General features: G+C 37.7%; 1 protein-coding gene across 2 annotated transcripts in view; it reads right to left on the bottom strand.

Moving 5' to 3' along the window:
• LOC126297761 (uncharacterized) overlaps window positions 1-24,065 on the bottom strand; it is a 72,330-nt gene that overhangs the window by 37,113 nt on the left and 11,152 nt on the right. For both annotated transcript variants that reach the window (XM_049988935.1, XM_049988936.1), the window contains exon 3: window positions 20,947-21,016. In XM_049988935.1, the coding sequence (XP_049844892.1) occupies window positions 20,947-21,016 (70 nt within the window). The remainder of the gene's footprint in view (window positions 1-20,946; window positions 21,017-24,065) is intronic.

Here is a 24,065-nt window from a genome sequence, read left to right as displayed (position 1 = left end):
AAGATTCAAGAGCACAACATTGTCTTTCAGACAAACTTCAGTTTTTAAAGAAAGTTAATATCTTAAGTACTGTATACAGCTAACTCACAAAACAGCTATGCATTTAGTGCCCCAACTATGGGGAGGGAGAGAGAGAGAGAGAGAGAGAGAGAGAGAGAGAGAGAGAGAGAGAGAGAGAGAGAGAGTTTTTACTTCTTATTTATGAAATGGGAAAAACAATGTCAGCAAAGCACAAGAGACAACTTTGATAAAAGTTGCACAATGACGCTGGTGAATACAGTACCCGCAAAGAAAAAGAAAGAACAAATTAGAAAAAGATTGGAAAACATCAAGGAAGTGCAGGCTTAAACAAAAATATGTACCGACTGAAGATAAGTTTCCATATATATAAATGATGTTTCCTTCCCAAACAACCAACCTTCCAGCCTCTCAAAAAAAATCAGCAGTCATAAAAATGCTTGTATGGGAAAACCTGCCTCAAAAAAAAAGGTTGCAAATAGATTTTATTAGAAGATAAGAAAACCTAATCTTGTACACTTATACGTGATGATGTGCTCAAAATACAAAACTTTTTCACAAGTGATAAAATTAGCAGGCTAGTACCTTTTATGAAGGGTGTAAAACCTATTGTAGACCTAGCAACTGGGAAATTACCTTGCGGGAAGATTACATGAATGTGACAGTAGAGGAAGCTTTTTTTTTTTAACGCAAGAATATCCAGATATTGACATCAAGTTTTCTACTTACACCTTGTGTAAATTCTCTCATATATACATATTCTGAGATGAGGATGAACAGCCATATTTCGAAAACCTGTGGACACACAAATCTTAAAGACACTATAGGGTCAGAACCAGCTGTTGAAAAGATCATGCCAAGAACATTTATACAGTTGCAGTTTAAAGCTGCAAGAAGGATATCAGCAAAATACAGGTATGCTTCAATCGCACCGAGGGCTTGTTAAGAAAAATGTGAAATGCAGATTGTGCGTATGAGACACAGCAAAGCTTTCTTAAGATGATGAAGCTGTATTCTACATACAGTCTGAGCAACTTCTTATACTATTCTCCCAAATCCAGACAGCGAACATGTCAGGAACAACATATGTTAAGAATTTTTAGGAAATTTAGACAGTTTTGATAGTGAATGCGTAGTAATCTGCATAGCTTTTTTGTGGTGCATTTTTTGAATTAAATAATTAGGTACTCAGGACTTTAAAGTAATACTGTACTGAAATTTATCTTATTTATAGGTATCAAAACTTTCCTACATTGTTATTTCAACCGGAAGTGAGGACTAAATATGTGAAATACTGATTCATCTATAAATTAATATGATAAAATTAATTTTAAGTAGTAAAAACAGATTCTGCTTCACTTAAGACCACCTGTGACAATTCCTTGCCTCATCCGTAACTGTCTTCGATTTCAATTTTTATGGAATTTCATCACATAGAGAATTATTGCTTTCATACTGTGAATTCAATGTTTTCAAAAGAAAACAATGGCATAATTCACAGAGTTCTTGTAAAATGGTGGGCATTCAATGCTATGTTCATTTACTGCCCCACCCGTGACAAGATTTTCTATATCTACGTATATACTCCGCTAGCCACCAAGTGGTGTGTGGCAGAGGACACAATTTGCGCCGAAGTCATATTCCCCCCGTTCCACTCGCAGATCGCGCGAGGGAAAAACTACTATCTGAACGCCTCAGTACGAGTATTATCCTTACCTTTGAATGGTGCTCACTGTGCTGTTTGAAAGATGATGGTAATAATATATGCTCTACATCCTCGGAGAAGATCGGATTTTGGAATTTAGTGAGCAGCCCCTCCCGTTCAGCGCTCCGTCTATCTGCAAATGTGTCCCACTTCAAATTTTCTATAAGTTTTGTAACATTCTCACAATGGCTAAATGTACCAATCACGAATCTTGCTGTTCTTCTTTGGAACTTCTCAATCTCTTGAATCAGACCCAACTGGTAAGGGTCCCATACAGACAAACAATACTCTAAGACTGGTCGAACTAACGTATTGTAAGCTATTTCCTTTGTCGAAGGACTGCATTGCTTCAGGATCTTACCAATAAACCGCAATCTAGAGTTCGCCTTACCCGTTACTTGTGCAATCTCATCATTCCATTAGAGATCATTTCGAATAGCCATATCCAGATACTTTACGGATGTTACCACTTCCCAAGACTGGGCATTTATTTTGTACTCTTACATTAATGGGGATTTTCGCCTTGTTATACGCAGTAGGTTACACTTACTAATATTGAGAGATAACTGTCAGTCATTACACCACGAATTTATTTTCTGCAAATCCTCACTGATTTGTTCACAACTTGCTTGTGATATTACTTTCCTGTACACTACAGCATCATCAGCAAACAGTCTAATGCCGCTGTCACTACCATCAACCAGATCATTTATGTAAATCGTAAAAAGCAGTGGACCTATTACGCTGCCATGGGGGCACACCTGAAGTTATGCTTGTTTCTGTTGAAGTCGCCCCATTCAGGACAACATACTGCTCCCTGCCTTTTAAAAAACTTTCTATCCAACCACATATGTCATCGGATAGACTGTAAGCGCACACTTTTTGGAGCAAGTGACAGGGCAGAACTGAGTCTCACGCCTTTCAAAAGTCGAGAAATATGGCATCAACCTGGAGCCAGTATCTGGAGCCTGTTTCATATCATGCACAAAGATGGCCAGCTGTGTCTCACATGACCGCTGTTTCCTAAAAATGTGCTGGTTTCTGCAGATTATCTCAGAGTCTAGAAAGGTCATTATGTCTGAACACAAAAGGTGTTCCATGATTCTACAACAAATTTATGTCAGTGAAATTGGCCAGTAATTATGTGCATCCGATTTTCTAGCCTTTTTATAGATTGCTATGACCTGGGCCACCTCCTAGACTCGTGGAACTTTCAACTGTTCCAATGATCTCTGATAGATGATGGATAAGAATGGAGCTATATTTATAGCATAGTCAACATATAATCTTATAGTGATACCATCTCGGCCAGACGCCTTCATGGCATCTAAGGATCTTAACTGTTTTACAATCCCAGTTACACTAAACACTATGTCAGCCATCCTTGCATTTATTCTGTATATGAAAGGGGGGGAGGGGGGGGATAGTGCTGCAGTCCTCTACCGTAAACGAGTTTTTGAAAGCTAGGTTTAGAATTTCGGCCTTCTGTTTCTCATCATCAGTTACATTACCCATACTGTCAGCAATTGAAGGTATTTGTAGCGTTCATAGATTTTACGTATGACCAAAAATTTTTGGTGTAACTTTTAGTATCTGCATATAAAATATTGCTTTCAAATTCATTAAAAGAATCTCTCATTGTCCTTCTGACAGCTGCTTTCATTTCGCATAATTTCTGTTTGTCAGCAGGGCAGTGCCTACGTTTACAACGACTGTGCGAAATTCTCTGCTTTCTCAGCAACTTCCTAATATGTTTGTTGTACCAAGGTGGATCCTTTCCCTCCCCTATATTTTTTCTAGGCACATACTTCTCTAGCACCTAGTGGACAATACCTTCAAATTCTGACCAAAGACGCTCAATATCTTGTGTCTTGCAATGAATGCTTGGAGCTGACTATGAAGATATTCATTAATGACACTTATTTGTTTTTCCAAACTCTACACTGTTTCTTTGACTTTTTTGCAACTTCCACTGACATGAAAGCCACAATGACATTGTGGTCGCTAATACCTTCATCTAGATTAACTTCCTCAAAAAGATCAGGTCTGTTTGTCGCAAAGATATCTACTATGTTCCCATCTCAAGTTGGTTTTCTAACCAATTGCTCAATGTTGTATGTCGAGATTGCTCCTAGAATAACTTTTCATGAATCTTTGCTTCTGCCCCCTGTGAAACGCATAATTTTCCCAGTCAATGGATGCCAGATTGAAGTATCTACCTATAACTAATGCATAATTTGGATATTTACTTCATATGTACTCAAAACTTTACCTGAAATGTTCTGCGATGCTTGTTGCGGATGTTTTAAAGACTATTAACAGCTCACTTAGTAAACTTCTTATACCCTGATTTAAAGAGAACATAATTTTTTCCCCTAAGGGAAGTCTTTCCGCTCCCGGGATTGGAATGACTCCTTACCCTCTCCCTTAAAACCCACATCCTTTCGTCTTTCCCTCTCCTTCCTGAAGAAGCAACCATCGGTTGCGAAAGCTAGTAATTCTGTGTGTGTGTTTTGTTCATGTGCCTGTCTGCCGGCACTTTCCCGCTTGGTAAGTCTTGGAATCTTTGTTTTAAATATATTTTTCCCATGTGGAAGTTTCTTTCTATTTTATTTATACCTTTTGTTATATTAGTTTGAACGTACTACAACTTTCCTATCCATAACAATGGACTCCCCAAAGTTAACAATGCCATACTGATGTGGATGTACAACACCATTTTGACCACATTGTAACAATTCTATCAGCTGAAAATGAAATGTTCGTGAAAGCACTCTCATAAGTTAAAAACAAACTAATTAACATCACTATACCAAACTATTTCTTACCTCTGCTAGTAATAACAAGGATAAACAACACAATGTGCATGTGCATTAGCTAATCTTCCCCAGCGGGTGAGAGATTTAAATTTAAGGAATGTGCACAAGATATGGAAACTAATCTTCATTGCTAATGTGCATCATTTAATTTTCCCCCATGAGCAGGAGATTTAAATTTTAGTAACTTGTTTGATACCCATGCTTTTTATAAAATTTTACACAAATATTGCAACCCCTTAAAACCTGCCACCCTGGAAAGTCATCCAGATTGTCAGCCTCCAAATACAGCCCTGGTCAAAACATAAGCAGATTTAGATTATTCACAAGAATCAACACACAAAAGAAATTGACTCCGTCAAATTCTTACAGTTAAATTTGGATACAAATTTGAGCTAGCAGGTATTCATTGATTACCTAGCTAACAAAGTAAGAAACTTAGCATTTGCATTGCAAATATTATCAACTACAACTGACATGGACATCTGTTATTAGATATGGTACTGTGATTCTTCAGTTTCTTCTGGAGGAATTCATGACAAAGTAGTTTATGGGTAAATAGTAGGCTGTCAGTGCTCAATGGGCACAATACTTTGGCAAACAATGACATTCCCATCATAGGGTGTGCAGGCAAACTGAATGACTAGTAGCTAACACTAGGTTTATGCATCCTCCTCTCCCTCTTGCCTGGCATTCTGTATGAGGTCCACACCCAGGCGTATCCTCTCTCCACTCCCACTACCAAGTTGTTTGGATACAAACCCCTATTTGTTCTATCGGGGAGAGATGTCGGGACCTTGTCGGCCATTGGTGTACCTCAACACCATGCAGACAATTCATAGAGATATGCACCATGTACGGATGAGAGTTATCCTTTTGAAGAATGGCACTACGATCCTATCACATGAGAGATAACACAGAAGGGTGCAAGCTGTCCATGACATACTATTGCACTGCCAAAGTACCCTCAATTACTACCACATATTATCTGAAGTCATACACGATGGCTCCACACAGCATGATACCAGGAGTACCACCACTGCCTCTCCAAAAGATTATAAAAATGGGACCTTTCATTGAGTTTCCACCATACCCATGACAGTTATCCAGGATAGTGCAGTACTACAGTTTATCACTGGACACAGTACTACGCCATTCATCAGCAGTCCATGCTTTCTGGTCACAGTACCACTACAAACGCAGCTGTTTGTGTTGTGTCAGCAATAACTTATGTGTAGGGCGATCATTCCCTAGTCCAGCTACTGTTTGTCTCTGAACTGTGGTACAAGATGACACAAACTCTGAAAGTGTTTCCATTACTTGTTCTCAGATGGCAAGTGCATGTGTGACTGGGTTATGATGACTTTGGCACACTATACGGCGATCAACATGGTCAAGTGGAACCTTTATGACAAGTCCATAAAGCTGAATACTGCACTATTTGAACAGCTAGCCCGATGGAGACAAGAGTATGAAGTATCTGCATGCCCTTCAAAGTGATCACTAAACATCTGATACTTTTCATGTCCTTAGATGCCCTAGCAAACTTGGTAACAACATTAAACACAAATCACATCTAGTGCCAATTGCACATTACATACCAGTGTCTGGATACTTTTGATTCAATAGTATAAATATAATAATTCAAAAATTCAATATGGACAGTTGAAAAGATAATTTTATTTTAGATGAGAACTTAAAATATTTTATTGTACTTTGCTCCTAGTCCATGTGGTGCATTTCTTGGTTGGGCCCACAGCTGTGTTCTTCACTTTGTAGCAGAGAAGCATCTACCAATTATTATTATTATTATTATTATTATTATTATTATTATTATTATTATTATTATTATTATTACTACTACTACAACTACTGTAGTTTGCCAGTTTTACAGCTACATAACTTTCTGCATTGTATGACATGTCATGTGTAAATCTATAAGAAGACTCAAATATAGAAAAAAAATTGTGATGAATTATGAGAAATCATTTTGTTTCCCTGTTGTGGACAGTACAATATTAAATGTAATTGTGGAGGCAGTCAAAATTAAAGCATTGCCTTAAGGGGCACCACTGCTCTCTATTGCAGCAGTCCGAGGACATCAGAGTTCAAAACAATATTGGGAAAAGGCTGACTGTGCAAGCCCCATGAAATATATTTTATGGAGCTATCTGACAACCAAAGAGCGTAGTAGGCTCACTCCAGATCAAGATAAACACCTAAAAGGGGATGTTTATATAGAAAACTTGATTTTATAATTACTTACAATAGGGGCAGATGGTCAAGGGCACATAAACAACTGAAGATCTCTCAGCATTTTAGGCAGCATGGAATAATGCTGTCTAATTATTGAAAATGGTAAAAAATAGACGACAGTTCTTGAACAAAAACTATTCTTTGAAATCAGCGACTGTGTAAGAGACTTCCAGGGGACAGCAGAAGGCAGCCTCTTACTGTAGCAATGAATAATATGCCTACAGATAAGCTCTGTTGAAATTATGTTAAATTTGTAAGTATTTTGCTGGAATTAATGTCACTGCCAGCCAGGACTGTCATCAAGTAATTTTGGAAACTGTTTTTTTTTCATTAATAGACATTGTACCATCTGAGTTTATGCACCACTTCTAATGACATTTTGAATGGGAGATCGAAGTGCAGTAGCTAACAGGCTGCCATTGAAGCTAGCCAGATTTCGGTAGGGAATCATTAGTAGTGTTACAAGTCATATTGATAACATGATTCAAACATACTTTGACACACTCAGCAGTGACTCTAGTTGTTTCATCTTTCTTCAGAGTCTGAACCACCTCTCAACTGGGGCAGATTCAGAAACAATATGGTTAAAAATTAATTGACACTTCCCACAGTGTTTATAGAGACAGGAGACAATCATGAAAGATTAATTGTACAAAATGACTACACAGCAGTGACAGAGTGTGCGTTTGCTTACCTTGGTAGAAGACAATGCTTCTAATGATACTGAGCAAAGTCACTCTGTGTTTAAGACAATGAAACCAAATTCAGTAAGATTTGAATTCAAATTCTCATCTGGTTAGCCTAATTTAAGTTGACTATGAAACTCTGCACAATGTTAAACTTCTTCCTTCCAGTAAGAAGAAGCCATCTAAAGTTTGTCAACTAGTGTAAGGTATATTCTAAAGAAAAAGTTAGGAAGGTAAGTAACAAGAGTGATTTCACTGCATAGTACTTTACATGGTGGTAGATACAGGGAACATGTACTAGTAGAAGTACATTTTACTCATCTGTGGATCACTTTTACAAGAGATATTGGGCATGTATTTAAAAACAAAAAATATAATCCATATATGCAGGCATTTACACACTTGCAGGTATAGTATGACAATGATGGGAATGTAGTTAGCGGTGGCCCTGCAGTAGTAACCAGCCTAAAATTTGCCAGCAATAAGACATTAGCGTTATACATTACAGAGATTTGGTTAACATTTTCAGAAAAGAAAAATGGAAAGAGACAGTACTGGAGTGTGTTGTGAAATGGCAGGTGTTTTATTATTATTTACTAGAGTTACGTTCTTTACCAAACCAGGGCATTATACAGTTGCAAGTTACAACAGCACAATCTGATGTGCTATACAGCAAAACACTCATTAAAGTGTAGTTACATCTTCAGTAATTTCCCTCACTACCTCACACTGCTTGGCTGTGAGCTGACATGGCAGATGTGTAATAATGAGACATCCATCCTGAGAGTTTGGAAGAATCAACATTCTTTAATCTACAATATCCAGAAATTTCCTATTGTGCCAGCAGCCACATGTACCATATTTACATGAGTATAAGACCACCCTGAATATAAGACGAACCTCTTTATTTAAGAGTCCTTGAGAACAATATTTACACATATCCAACTAATCAAACTTACAAACTTTTTACTGATGCAAGGGATCTGTCCAGAAGGTTAACATTACTTGTAAATTAACGCCATCATTAACTGTCTGTGTAATGCTAATACAAGGAGAAATAAAATATAAAAATGTTTATGTTAATTTCTAGCTTCACTGCCTTTTTCCATTTACTTAGCCTGTCATTATTTTTAATCATCAATGTCGTCATCCTAAAAGGATCTGTGAAAGTTACATTTCTGTTGTCACAAATATTTGGCTGTTTCTTCAAATATGTTGCGATTTCTGAGGTTGTGGTTACTGTGGGACCCAAGAAAATGGCTTTTTTTTCCTCTTCCTGAACACATAGCGGAGTTCGCCTCTATATTGACGTGAGAATGTTACACTGTCTCTAGCTTCCAAATATGTTGTCTGCCTGCTGCTCTCCCACTGGCCATGTAAAACCAGTGGCTCACAAACCACCAATCATTCCTTTCATACATCATGGTGAGTGACAACAACATTGCTGTACAAAACACATAAGTATGCTACTGGACCCCATGCAGACTTTAGAGTCTCCTGCAGACATGTATGCTATTATTGAGTATTTGCCCAATTTCGAAATCAGTTTGATTCAGGCAAACTGGAATTTATAAATACAGTAGATGTTCATAAAAAGCCAAAGTATGCTGTATATATTCCCATGGTTGGCTGCACAACGAAATTTCTGCCTACTCAGCACTCCTCTCTCTGTACTGTTCGTAGTTCTCAGCCAAGCTAGGTTGCTGTCCCCCATCAAACTTTCTGTAGTGCTATGCTTGAGCAACATTGAAACATGGATAACAATATCTTCCATGGTGCAAATTTTATGTACAAACAGCAACTAATGCATAAATAAAAGACTGAAATCACTATTCAGTTCAATTATCGATCTTTTGCTCATCCTACGATGTAGTGACATCTTTGCAAAAACAGACATAATGCCTTATGGGACAACAGCAATCAGTGAAATTATAATGTTACTTAAAAACCGTCTTGATTGCAAATATTTTTATTCATATGACCGGTTTTGGTTCATTCAGAACCATCTTCAGATCTGTAAAAATAATGATACTAATTTACTATTTCATGGAAGCAAATCTTTTTCATCCTATCTAATCAACATCAAATGTACCAGAGCGTACCTGATATTTCAGTTACAGGAGTAACCCGTCCAAATTCAGCAGTTTTCACATGCTACGTCACATAAAATTGGTTGGCAGAGTGCACGTCATTTATATTAATTATAACACTATTACCGACAGGTGGCGTCTGGTACATTTGTTACATTCCATTTGCACATACTATATTCAGTAGATCTTTTTTTCTATTAATTAAAAATACTTAATTCAAATATGTAGATGTCAAGGTTAAAATCTGTACTTGTCAGCATTAATAAAAAACAGTAAAATTATCATTTCTGTACGATCTAAAAAACATAGGGCGATTTATATATCTATGGTGATGGTGTGAACTTGTTTTCCTCTACGGTCTGCTTCCGTATTTCCCGCCATTTCGGTGTTGTGCCGCGGTCTGCTCAGTCGTCTGATGTCCATCGCCGCGGGCAAGAGGGCCGCACAGGAGGGCCCCGTCAACGACGCCAGGCACTGCACGCGTCTTCCGGCTTCTCCACCGTGCACCATCTCTCATCCCTTGGGCTGGATCTCCACACGCAACAGTTGTCATCTTAGTAGGTCGTCATAAATGCTAAAATAGGCGTTATGATTGAATTCGCTTTGCTCGTTGAGGATTAAATCCGGATCTTTATTTTTGTGGGTGTATATTTCAATCTCTTCCAAAATGTTAAGAAACCGTCCCTTATGGGCTCTATGCAGGATGTATAAATTGTGTTCAATGTTCGTGACTGAGTGCTTTGCCGCAGCCATATGCGCCCCACAAGCTGTTTTGTTTTGAGAGTAGGTGTGCTCCCTGAATCTGGTTTCAAAGTTCCTACCAGTCTGCCCTATATACTGTTTACAGCAGTCATTACATTTGATCTTATATACACCTGAATCCTGAAATTTATTCCTACTATTACATATTCTATGCCGGAGCTTCAATTTTAACGTGTTATTTGTTGTCACCCACCGCAGTACAAATGGGCATATTTTAATTCGATGGTATACAGGCTACTAAGATTGCCACTAAGCCAACAGGAAGTAGGAAAGGAGTTAAACAAGTGGCCGTAGCGAACGGATATACGTGTAAGCAGGTGATGAATATTTATAGGAAGATAAAGAAGAGGCAAATGGAACTAATAAAAGGAAGTCAAGTAGCAGTTAAGAGGAACAACAAGAAAAAATATGTAGCTCTCACTTACAATGGAAGAATTACAGATAAAATTGAAAGATGCTTTCGTAAATCCGACGTTAAAATAGGGTTCCGAACAAATAACACGTTAAAATTGAAGCTCCGGCATAGAATATGTAATAGTAGGAATAAATTTCAGGCCCTATGTTTTTTAGATCGTATAAAAATGTTAATTTTACTGTTTTTATTCATGCTGACAAGTACAGATTTTAACCTTGACATCTACATATTTTAATTAAGTATTTTTAAGTAATAAAAAAAAAGATCTACTGAATATAGTATGTGCAAATGGAATGTAACAAATGTACCAGATGCCACCTGTCGGTAATAGTGTTATAATTAATATAAATGACGTGCACTCTGCCAACCAATTTTATGTGACGTAGCATGTGAAAACTGCTGGATTTGGACGGGTTACTCCTGTAACTGAAATATCAGGTATGCTCTGGTACATTTGATGTTGATTAGATAGGATGAAAAAGATTTGCTTCCGTGAAATAGTAAATTAGTATCATTATTTTTACAGATCTGAAGATGGTTCTGAATGAACCGAAACCGGTCATATGAATAAAAATATTTGCAATCAAGACGGTTTTTAAGTAAAATTGTAGTGACATCTGTTCATATCATCTCCATAGTAGGTCTTTCCACTGTAATTTATTCTCGCAATAATTACAGTCAGTTTAATATGATTTATTTAGTTTGTTAGCCATTTCTTCTAGATTAACTTTCCTTCTCATTTCATCTGAACGTCACCATCTTGCTCTAAAGTAGATTAACAGCTGGTAACAATTTTCTGTGGTATTCTAACGTGTATGTTGACCGAATTTCTCATATGCAACCCACTTGGTAAATCAATTTTTCATAACCAAATAAAATGACAGAATCAATTAATGGTTTTTGATGGACAAGATTTTCACCTTTGAAAGTTACCTTCACCTAAAAATCAACATAAACGTATGTATTCTGTACCAATACATGTATCACATCATTCATCGAATCCTGTTCAAATACAACAAAAGTTAGTAAGTTGTCGGAATTTAATGTTACTTCCTTCCATGTTTCACAAAACTGTCAGTTTTTAAGCAGAGCATTAAGTAGTAGTTGTTGCTAGTTTATTATTTCTTGCGTATTCCTAGCACTAATGCTGCGAGACAAATGTCACATGATTGTTCTTGGAAGATTGATACTGTACTGAGCACTTCGGTGTATCGGGAAATCTCAATCCTATTCGAATACAAGTATTGATTGGTTGCCTGGTTGGTTGGATGATTAAAGGGACCAAACTACTATGTCATCAGTCCCTTTTCCTTCAACACACAGGTCTACATGACTGTGTATCAGGGATGGTCTACCGCATTTAACCCAGAGGGAGGATACCCCCAAGGTCCACCAAAGGTCAACGAAAACCAGGTAAGGGACAAAAAAGAACAAAAAGGATATATAGGGACTAAGACAGGCAATCTGCCCTATCTAAGGAGCAGTCAGAGCCCCCACAAGCAGAATGCAATGAGGGGATATACTCTCCCTCCCCCCCCCCTTTCTACCACTTACCAGATGTGCCCCACTCATAAATGGCCTACGAATGACTATCAGCACAGACACAGAAAAAGAACCACAGATAGACATAAGATGAACAAGTCGATTAGACCATATGAGAGGGTGGGAGGAAGAGTAAAAGAGCAGGATGGGTGAGGGTCAGGGTGGACCACCAAGCTCAGGCAACCGCAGCCCAGTCTGGGCAGATGCGGCAACAGTGTGTTCTGCCAACCTCTCAATGGACTGATAAGGTTAAGTTAAAGACAGTGGTAAAAGCCCCTTCATGAATAAAATGTAAAACTAAGTCAGCCGCTGAGGCATCATCTCCTAATACCAGGGGTAGCAGGTCAGGAAGATCAAGAGCCTGCTGTAGGGTAACTAGGTTTGGATAGTCCAGCAAAATGTGGACCACCATCAAATGGGAACCACGACAGCAGACTGGGTCCTTGGGACAGAGGAGATGACCGTGAATCATCTAAGTGTGGCTGGTGAATGTAAGTATTGTTTGATATGCCCTACCCCATGGGATTGTTCAAAATAAATTTATACAAAACGTCAATAGCCAAAGCTTCATCTGTAAATGTAAGACGACCCCTATATTAATCTATGAAACAATGTAAGAACGTTGACCTCAGCAGCAACAGTTTAATCTGCAAATATGATTCAGATTTTTTTGAATGATGAATTTGGAAAAAAAAATCTTATAATCAGGTAAATATGGTAAATGGTTTTCTTTACTCACCCTCTCCCCACTCCATTAAATGAGAATACCATGGAATGGTTAACAGTGTAGAAACAAAAGTGACACTAATTATTCTTCAGAGAGCAAGTAGTTGAAGGTACTGTGATAGTTGATGCATGAATTAGTGTCTTGGCACAGACAGGAGGTCTAAGTACTGATACCTGAACAGGTGGCTGTTCAGTTTCATAGAAAATCACAGTAATGTTACAGTAATCATATACTGGAACTGGCTACCAGCAAAGTTGGTTCTTTGCATCTTGTAAGTCATGTCAGAAGTGTACCTACATTTTAGAATATCATGGGCCACTTAATACCTCGACCCCAGAGAACAAACACTGTACTATAGGACGGTCCTCAAGAAAATGAGCCAAAATGGCCACATAATTCTTGGTAGTAATGTGACCTCACAGGATAGCCATGGGGCCCATGAAATAGCACAATATGGCTGCCCATACCATCACCCAGCCCCGACCATATTTTACTCTTGGGATGTAAACTCTGTCACAAGTTGGAAATGTGTGAAAGAAGGCTCATCTAACGAAACGACTGTTTCCATTACGTCACAGAGCAGGTTTTAAAGCTTTGGTACCACATTTTCCTGTTACGAGCATTTGCATCACTCGTTTGCAATTTCGTAATTCCAGCTTGCCCTGCAATTCCCAGCTTCTGGAGCTCCCTTCAGGTCATTTTCGCACCGACATGGTTCACAACTGTTTAACACTCAAGTTACGCGACTTTTGCAGCTGGCATCCTCATACGTTGCCACAATCCTCTTCAATGATGACATCCATCACAATCAGTCAACAAACACTTTCATCCATGTTGTGCCTTAGTGGTTGATGTTTTTCCACGTTCCCTGTATGCATTATAAATATTCAATTGGTGCCTCTTGAAATGCCAAACACTTCGGCTACTTCGGTTATAGAAGCACCCACCATATACACACACCAATAATTTTCCCACATACTGAAGTAATGATCTGACGACTACACTGTTCTGACCAGAATTGACACTTGAAACGTATTTATGATAATGCACACGTGCTGTTCAAGATCAAACAACAGTGTAACCTGCAGACCGATTAGCATGTGCATTTATGTTAAAGCACACATTTCTCAGTGTTTTCATATTTTTGTTCAGCCCCTGTAGGTGTTTAAGACATTTCCTGAAAGCCCTGGTCCCGCAACATTCATTGACAAAAATTGTCCAGCATAAGGTTGTTGCAGTATCTTTTGAGACCGACTGCTCAACAGCTACAACAAAACTGATAGGCGATGTTCCAGATGTTCACTAGAATATGTAGGAACAGGTCAAATCATATACAGAAAATGCTTACACAGCAATAATTTCCTAGGATTCTTTTTAATTTGAACAAACTGCATGTGGTTTCAAGAGTGAAGCAAAACCTATGAACAATCAAATTTTAAGTTTTCTATGTTCCATTAGGAGAAATAAAACTGGCGTTCTACGGATCGGAGCGTGGAATGTCAGATCCCTTAATCGGGCAGGTAGGTTAGAAAATTTTAAAAGGGAAATGGATAGGTTGAAGTTAGATATAGTGGGAATTAGTGAAGTTCGGTGGCAGGAGGAACAAGACTTCTGGTCCGGTGACTACAGGGTTATAAACACAAAATCAAATAGGGGTAATGCAGGAGTAGGTTTAGTAATGAATAGGAAAATAGGAATGCAGGTAAGCTACAACAAACCAAATAGTGAACGCATTATTGTGGCCAAGATAGATACGAAGCCCAAACCTACTACAGTAGTACAAGTTTATATGCCAACTAGCTCTGCAGATGACGAAGAAATTGAAATGTATGATCAAATAAAAGAAATTATTCAGATAGTGAAGGGTGACAAAAACTTAATAGTCATGGGTGACTGGAATTCGGTACTAGGAAAAGGGAGAGAAGAAAACATAGTAGGTGAATATGGACTGGGGCAAAGAAATGAAAGAGGAAGCCGCCTGGTAGAATTTTGCACAGAGCACAACTTAATGATAGATAACACTTGGTTCAAGAATAATAAAAGAAGGCTGTATACATGGAAGAAGCCTGGAGATACTGATAGGTTTCAGATAGATTATATAATGATAAGACAGAGATTTAGGAACCAGGTTTTGAATTGTAAGACATTTCCAGGGGCAGATGTGGACTCTGACCACAATCTATTGGTTATGGACTGTTAATTAAAACTGAAGAAACTGCAAAAAGGTGGGAATTTAAGGAGATGGGACCTGGATAAACTGAAAGAACCAGAGGTTGTACAGAGTTTCAGTGAGAGCATAAGGGAGCAACTGACAGGAATGGGGGAAATAAATACAATAGAAGAAGAATGGGTAGCTTTGAGGGATGAAGTAGTGAAGGCAGCAGAGGATCAAGTAGGTAAAAAGACAAGGACTAGTAGAAATCCTTGGGTAACAGAAGAAATATTGAATTTAATTGATGAAAGGAGAAAATATAAAAATGCAGTAAATGAAGCAGGCAAAAAGGAATACAAACGTCTCAAAAATGACATTGACAGGAAGTGCAAAATGGCTAAGCAGGGATGGCTAGAGGACAAATGTAAGGATGTACAGGCTTATCTCACTAGGGTTAAGATACATACTGCCTACAGGAAAATTAAAGAGACATTTGGAGGAAAGAGGACCACTTGTGTGAGTATTAAGAGCTCAGATGGAAACGCAGTTCTAAGCAAAGAAGGCAAAGCAGAAAGGTGGAAGAAGTATATAGAGGGTCTATATAAGGGCAATGTACTTGAGGACAATATTATGGAAATGGAAGAGGATGTAGATGAAGATGAAATGGGAGATACGATACTGCGTGAAGACTGTGACAGAGCACTGAAAGACCTGAGTCGAAACAAGGTCCCCAGAGTAGACAACATTCCATTGGGACTACTGACGGCCTTGGGAGAGCCAGTCCTGACAAAACTACCATCTGGTGAGCAAGACGTATGAGACAGGCGGAAATACCCTCAGACTTCAAGAAGAATATAATAATTCTAATCCCAAAGAAAACAGGTGTTGGCAGATGTGAAAATTACCGAACTATCAGTTTAATAAGTCACAGCTGCAAAATACTAACGCGAATTCTTTACAGACGAATGGAGAAACTAGTAGAAGCCGACCTCGGGGAAGATCAGTTTGGATTCCGTAGAAATGTTGGAACACGTGAGGTAATACTGACCCTACAACTTTTCTTAGAAGCTAGATTAAGGAAGGGCAAACCTACGTTTCTAGCATTTGTAGACTTAGAGAAAGCTTTTGACAATGTTGACTGGAATACTCTCTTTCAAATTCTGAAGGTGGCAGGGGTAAAATACAGGAAGCGAAAAGCTATTTACAATTTGTACAGAAACCAGATGGCAGTCATAAGAGTCGAGGGGCATGAAAGGGAAGCAGTGGTTGGGAAGGGAGTGAGACAGGGTTGTAGCCTCTCCCTGATGTTATTCAATCTGTATATTGAGCAAGCAGTAAAGGAAACAAAAGAAAAATTTGGAGTAGGTATTAAAACTCATGGAGAAGAAGTAAAAACTTTGAGGTTCGCCGATGACATTGTAATTCTGTCAGAGACGGCAAAGGACTTTGAAGAGCAGTTGAACGGAATGGACAGTGTCTTGAAAGGAAGGTGTAAGATGAACATCAACAAAAGCAAAACGAGGATAATGGAATGTAGTCAAATTAAATCGGGTGATGCTGAGGGAATTAGATTAGGAAATGAGACACTTAAAGTAGTTAAGGAGTTTTGCTATTTGGGGAGCAAAATAACTGATGATGGTTGAAGTAGAGAGGATATAAAATGTAGACTGGCAATGGCAAGGAAGGCATTTCTTAAGAAGAGAAATTTGTTAACATCAGGTATTGATTTAAGTGTCAGGAAGTAGTTTCTCAAAGTATTTGTATGGAGTGTAGCCATGTATGGAAGTGAAACGTGGAGGATAAATAGCTTAGACAAGAAGAGAATAGAAGCTTTCGAAATGTGGTGCTACAGAAGAATGCTTAATATTAGATAGGTAGATCACATAACTAATGAGGAAGTATTGAATAGGATTGGGGAGAAGAGAAGTTTGTGGCACAACTTGACCAGAAGAAGGGATTGGTTGGTAGGACATGTTCTAAGGCATCAACGGATCACCAATTTCATATTGGAGGGCAGCGTGGAGGGTAAAAATCGTAGAGGGAGACTAAGAGATGACTACACTAAGCAGATTCAGAAGGATGTAGGTTGCAGTAGGTACTGAGAGATGAAGAAGCTTGCACAGGATAGAGTAGCATGGAGAGCTGCATCAAACCAGTCTCAGGACTGAAGACCACAACAACAACAACAACAACAACAACAACAACATTTTCCATTCTAAAAGACAGTGTTGCTTTATGCAATTTGGTTTGAAAAATGTTAAATGCTGGTTTAATAAGGTAGGTTGTTGCCTCTCAGGAACAGAGTAAGGAAGAAAAGTTTGAAACAGTACCATTGTTCATATTAATAACAACTACAGTAATAACAAAATAAATGCAGTCTGTCTTCATTCAGATCTAGTTCGAAAATTCTGTTCTATATTGAATAATCTGGAGGTTGAAAATGTGAACTGTGTTTGCATATTTAAATGTTTATATTATAATATTCTGTGGGCTGTTTCACACTAACAAGGGGAAGGAATCAGACGTGTCCATCCAATTTAACTCGTATTTGGCAGGTCGCTAGAGTAAAACCTAAAATGAAAGCTCCTAAGATATTTTGGCTGAACACCCCACTGTTTTTGAGAAAATGACCCCTAATGTTCATGATACAGAAACAACTCAAAACTGACGGGATTGGCATATAATTGAAAAGTGGGCATTTTTCATCATTATTTATGGGGTTAGTTAACACATATTTTCAAAGACATCAAGGGAAGAAACTTTTAGGTCTGATGCATATCACAAGGTAAACCCTGTACAATGAAAGTGCCACTGGTGTAGCAACCAACGCAGTGCCACTGGTGTAGAACCAAGGCATCTGGCATCTGAACAGAGAACCTTTGTGCTATTCCCAAATGCTTTCTGCAGTTTCTGCAGTTCCTCCCCATCCCCACCCTCCTCCCCTTTTTAAAACCATAAGTTGCCAATTAATTTGTCCGATATTGGATTCCTGGGATGCACAAACTAATACAGTTATGTATGACAGCACATTTATCAATGGCAAGGGTCAACAGATCTATACGGTAGAAGTGTTACAGCAAAATCACACACCTGTGAGCCAAATGTATGTTGTTTACTATTATAGCCAAGTAATGAACTTTATTCCAAGGCCTCAAAATTGCAATCTGCTCCTGGAAACTAGCACGAATTGCAGAACTGCACAGATATAATAATGATTCACAGCATAATGTGTGTTCAACTTACAGCACTAATTTGTCAGGCAATGGTACCATGTATGTGATATACACCACAATTAATTCCCAAGAAAGAAATATTTTTTAAATGTTAATCAAGTCTGTCTTCTGCCAAATGTAGTTAAACAAAGATTACATTCCTTAGATGCTCTTTGTGCTGCGGGTATATTTGCTTTGAATGTTTCTATCACAATTACCATCCATCTAGTTGTTTGAAGGAAATTGAGGACATGTAACACAGTAAGTGAAAGAGCCATTATAAAGCAACCATGATTTAATTTTTAATTTTTTACTAAACCAAGTTATTTGAGAAATTTATTTTCCTTCTTGTTATTATTGCTTATTGATTTACTAGCCTTAGTAACCTCCTATGCCTACCAATTTTGAAACAAAAAAAAAGAAACTGCAAAATGCATTTGGAAGTGAAAATAGCTTCTCTTCTTCCCCGCCAGGTGCCTTGGGCACTATCCCAGTGGCACTTTCGTTCAACGGCATTTACCATATGGTTACATAAGCAGTAACCTAAAAATTCTTTCCTCAATTTCAATTAAAATGTGTGTTTGCTGGCCCCAACATTCAATTTTCAGTTATCTCTTGAGCTCACCAATTTTGAGTCAGTTGCATGTCATGAACTTTAGGGGTCTTTTTCTCATAAGCGGAGGGGCGTCAAGGCAAAATATCTTAGAATCTTCCATTTTAGGTTATACATAAGTGACCTGCCAAATAAGCCAAGTCAGTTGGCCACATCTGAGACATCTTTTAAGACAAAGTATTCATCTCTTAAGTATCTGTTATTAGGCAATGTGGTGTACAGTCTCCAATTCCTTGTGTACTGGTATTAATACTTTTAAGCATACTGAACAACTGCTTACACAGACACTTACTGGTTAACTATATTTGCTATTAAAACTGGTCAATTTTAAAAACTGGCATGCAGTCTACTGTTGAAAAGTTGATTTAATTCACTGTCAAACAAGTGAACAGTGGAACCAAAAAACTTTTTGGCACTTCCCCAGGGAATTATAAGTATTTTAAATGAGGAAATGGCTGATATTCTTCTGTTTGAAAATTCCCACTTAATGGAGCCCAACAGTTCCACCACTTTTGTTGTTACACTGAAATGAGTAAGGCTGCAATTCCTGGACCAGCATGCAGACTACATATGTGGTTGCACAATATAAAAATTTTGAGTGATAAAGGAAATTTGAAGTACAGGCATGTGATACCTCACTGTGAACAGGTCATTAATTTACAATTAATGCATGATTAGCACCACAGAAACCTTCCGCCACAAATGCAGTAACAAGTACTGTACATGAAACGAATTAAGACGAGGCAAAAAATCAAGTTGTATTCACTGTAAGTGGATCACCAGTAGCAATACTGCAACTTGTTTTGTAGCCATACACTATTCTTTTGAAGGTTTTTCTAAATCTGAGTAGTTTGCATCTTGCCATTTGAGTAATGTATTAGTGAGTCTGTATATTTGGTACCTGCACAGTTCTAAAGTTGAGAAACACCACCAGAGCAGCTTATACACATTGCCAAATTTTGTGCTATTAATACTCTAAAATTACGTGTGGGAATAAGAGTGAATATGTTACCTATAAATTCAGGAAGTGGTACAAAAATATAAAGTGAACACATAGCCTGTATATTAGGAAACAAGCAGAAAACATCACTAGTTCTGGCTTCCAGTCACACTGCATTACAGGGCATATTCCATGTTCATGTAGACAAATTTTATTTTTGCATAGTTATCTATTGTCAGTACACAGGCCATTATTCTGTAAGTCAGCTACCTATACTACCCAGCTGTTTATATAAAAGATGTTAATTCAAAAGAAAAATTTTGAGATAATTTTTCTCCTTGTAGGGACTTTGATATCTTAGCTGCTAAAAGGAATTATATGCTATGGCAGAATTTGATTGAAATTTAAAATGACAATACACGGCTACGAGTCTTAAAAGAGTTAGGAACTTACCTTACAAAACCCATTTCTTTGCAATAGAAGTACAACTAACTGTGAATCCGATTAGAGACAGCTAATAACTACAGCCTTTGAAGCCCACATTCCTATTAAAGGACTAACATTAATGTCAGAAATAAGAGCTTAATATGTGGCTCCAAAACAACTTAACAGTGTCAGAAAAGCTTTGGTCGTATGTAATAGAAAGAATGAAGGTAGTCTCTCGCAAATTGGCACATTAATATCTATATGAGGTTAGGAAAATTGTCTGCATGTAACTGATTAATTACTCCTTATCAGGAGACAAGTTTCACTTTTTTGTACCAAATCATGTTCTGCAATATTTAAAAATGTAATTTTAACAAATTACACTAAAGGCAGCGTACTTATTATTAAAATAAAATTAAGAAATAATCCTCTGCAAAATTTTAGAATACAACACACAATATTTTGACATAAATATTGAAACATTTGTGCGCAAGCAAATGAACTTCTTAACCTCATCATTGTAAACTGTAACTGTGGAAGATGGCTATAAACAAGAAGAAACAATAATATTTTGCACACAACATACCTGAAGCTGGATTCTCCCTCCCTGTTTGAACAATTACTTCCACGCCATTCTCTACCAGTGGATAAGGGCACTGAAAGCCAACAGATATAACATGAAGCAATGTATTCCATAATTTTTTAAAAGTTCCAAAATATTAACGTACAGACTGCAGGTGCCCTTTATCATTATGGAATCAATGTGTGTCAAACAAAAAGAGAGATTCTGGACTTTATCGTTGCCCATGTAGAGCACAGTTTTTAATCAGATACTGCTCACCTTTTCAGTGAATTACTTCTATATGTATCAGTTTAGAAACCACTGAATTTTTATGCCAAAAAATTCACTATGAATGACACCATTACATATGGCAATGTTCACTGCACCCCACTATAGAATATGCACATATACTGATGGAAAGACAATGAGGAACCAGAGGGGGACCAGGATGGGGTAGGGGTGGGAGGGTGTAGTTGGCATAGACTCTTTGTAATCTGAAACATGCATGAAAGTGCATTCATCTGAAGCCCTAACTGTCAGCTCCACTTGATAGTTAACTTCTCTGAGGTAAAAGACAAAAACACCAATATCCACAATTAAAATCCGTCCAAGTCATTACTTTTACGTGATAGTAAGATTGAAAAGAATGCCATAAGGAATGCATGGGATTGTTTCATAATTTACAAGAAATAATTAAACTAACTGCCCATTAGCATATAATTACAAAATTTTGTGTACTGCATTACACTTCCAAGCGCTATCTCATGTTGTCAATCAGCTGACACAGTGAAGTCCAATGTGCACACGCATGAAGTTTAAGCATTTAAACATAACGAAACAGTATCAAATCATTAATTTTTTAATAACTTGCACTTCATATCAACAGCTAAACTGTTGAAGATGTAATTTGTTACACAACAGACTATCAAAGGAAAGAAAGGAAAGGGGACTTTAATTTGTTGACATTGAATATTTTATAACAATTCCAGTTGCACAGTTCTTATGATAATTTTTGAATAATGCCTATTTTGCTGACAATGAAACAGTTCCTTCTTTATTCTACATCTACATAGATACCTTGCAAACCACCGTACGGTGTGTGGAGGAGCATAACCTGTACCACTACTAGTTATTTCCTTTCCTGTTCCACTTGCAAAGAGAGTGGCGCAAAAATGACTACCTACATGCCTCTGTGTGATCCCTAATTTCTCGTATCTTATCATTGTGGTCTTTATGTGTAATATATGTTGGTGGCAGTAGACTCATTCAGCAGTCAGCTTCAAATGCCAGTTCTCTAAATTTTCTCAATAGTGTTTCTCAAAAAGAATGTCTTCTTCCCTCCAGGGATTCGCATTTGAGTTCCTGAAGTATCTCCGAAACACTTTGTTATTCTCTCTAGTTGTCGCGAGAATGCAAAGTGTCTATTGTATGATGAAAACAAACATTTTGCCTACACCAAGCACATCTGATAAAAGAAAAATTAATGCACTCAGGCACTTCACAGTAATTACTAATTTTACCTGGGAGAAATGGTTGTGGCCATTGTTCTGCATATTGTGCACATACCAGACACACTTCATCAAATTCATAACATTGGTGACACAAACTGACAGTGCAGAAGTGACAGAAGTTTAACAATATTGTTCCACTGCTAAACCTGGAATGACAAAGAACTAATGAAACTATATCACCCAACAATTTTGTGAAAATTGCTTCAGACTTGAAAATTTTTCTTATCAGGGGGCTGACACACTTTCAATTCTGGTTGGAATCCGAATTACATTAACAGTCTTTTTGTAGTCATCCTAAAGACCAATGCATCATTATGTCCCTTAAGTATCCACTGATACTTAACACTGATGTATACGAATGTGCCATAGCATTCATTGGCTGCACAAGTGTGTGGTGTGTGTGTGTGTGTGTGTGTGTGTGTGTGTGTGTGTGTGTGTGTGTTTCCTTCTCTCTCTCTCTCTCTCTCTCTCTCTCTCTCTCTCACCCCCCCCCCCCCTTTTTTCCACTTTAAATGACTAAGTGTGATTTCACACAGCATTTCAGTGAATAACAAGAAGCTCTGTCTTCAAATCAGCTACAAATTTTTCTATAGAATTACCTATTAATGACATCTCTTCTATATGTTTATTCAAGGTAAACTTCATAATTTTGTGACTTCCTTTTCCATATAATTTCCTGAATCTGTCTGAACAAGTCTAAGCAGCCTGGAAATCAGTAATGCTCATCTCACTTGCAATTAAGGGCACCCAGTCTCTTTGGTAATGATGCACTGATTTTCATGAGCAGTTCTAAATCTTGCAAATAGTTTCTTTTATGCTTTTGCAAGTTTCATTCTGGCACATATTTCGTGCTTTGTGTAAATCTTTCTTCCATTTGTAAAACTCGTGTTCTGATTTTGCAAAACGACACTAGCTTTGTACACTGTATGTATTAAAGCTTTCTCTCTCTCTCTTTGTTTCCCTAAAACTATTATAGCCTTTTCTTTCACACAAAGCTAATACTGTATATGTTTTCTTCAGGCTTGAAAGGTACTCTATTTTTGTTCTAGACTTCAATCTGCACAACAATCACAATTTGTATCACAATTCACAGAATCGTCAGTTATTGCCTGTTTGTTCTAATGCTTCCACAATGTCTAACAAAATGTCACTATCATTTAAATGAATGCCCAAGAAATTAACTAACAAATAATACATAGCTAGGTCTTTTGGAGGCATAGATGATTTCGGTTGCATATCACATACTTCATATTTCATCTTTGCAAGGTCGTAAACATTAACTGGATTCCACATTACTGAGAAACTCTGAAACGTGCACAAACATAGATGCTATTAGCAAGCATAAACAATGAGATCATGAAGGAAATTAGTTGTTTTATTTCCATTGTTAACACTTAGCAATACCACAAAGGCAACTGCTGATTATTATAGATACGAAATGAATTGCAAATGTGAGTGCACAGTAACTGTGAAAATCTGATTCAGATAAACTATCAACCAAAATCAAAATTTGCTTCACAAATTATGATCACATAGTGCCATGTTCTCTGTTTACTGATGTGCCATCAGTCAAGGATATGTGCCTCCCATGTTGCGCATGTGCTATCTGCTACAGCAACAGCAAAGGTATAC

This window comes from Schistocerca gregaria, chromosome X, assembly GCF_023897955.1.
Source record: "Schistocerca gregaria isolate iqSchGreg1 chromosome X, iqSchGreg1.2, whole genome shotgun sequence".
In the NCBI taxonomy this organism is placed as follows: Eukaryota; Metazoa; Arthropoda; class Insecta; order Orthoptera; family Acrididae; genus Schistocerca; species Schistocerca gregaria.
This window is presented reverse-complemented; position numbering and strand designations above follow the sequence as displayed.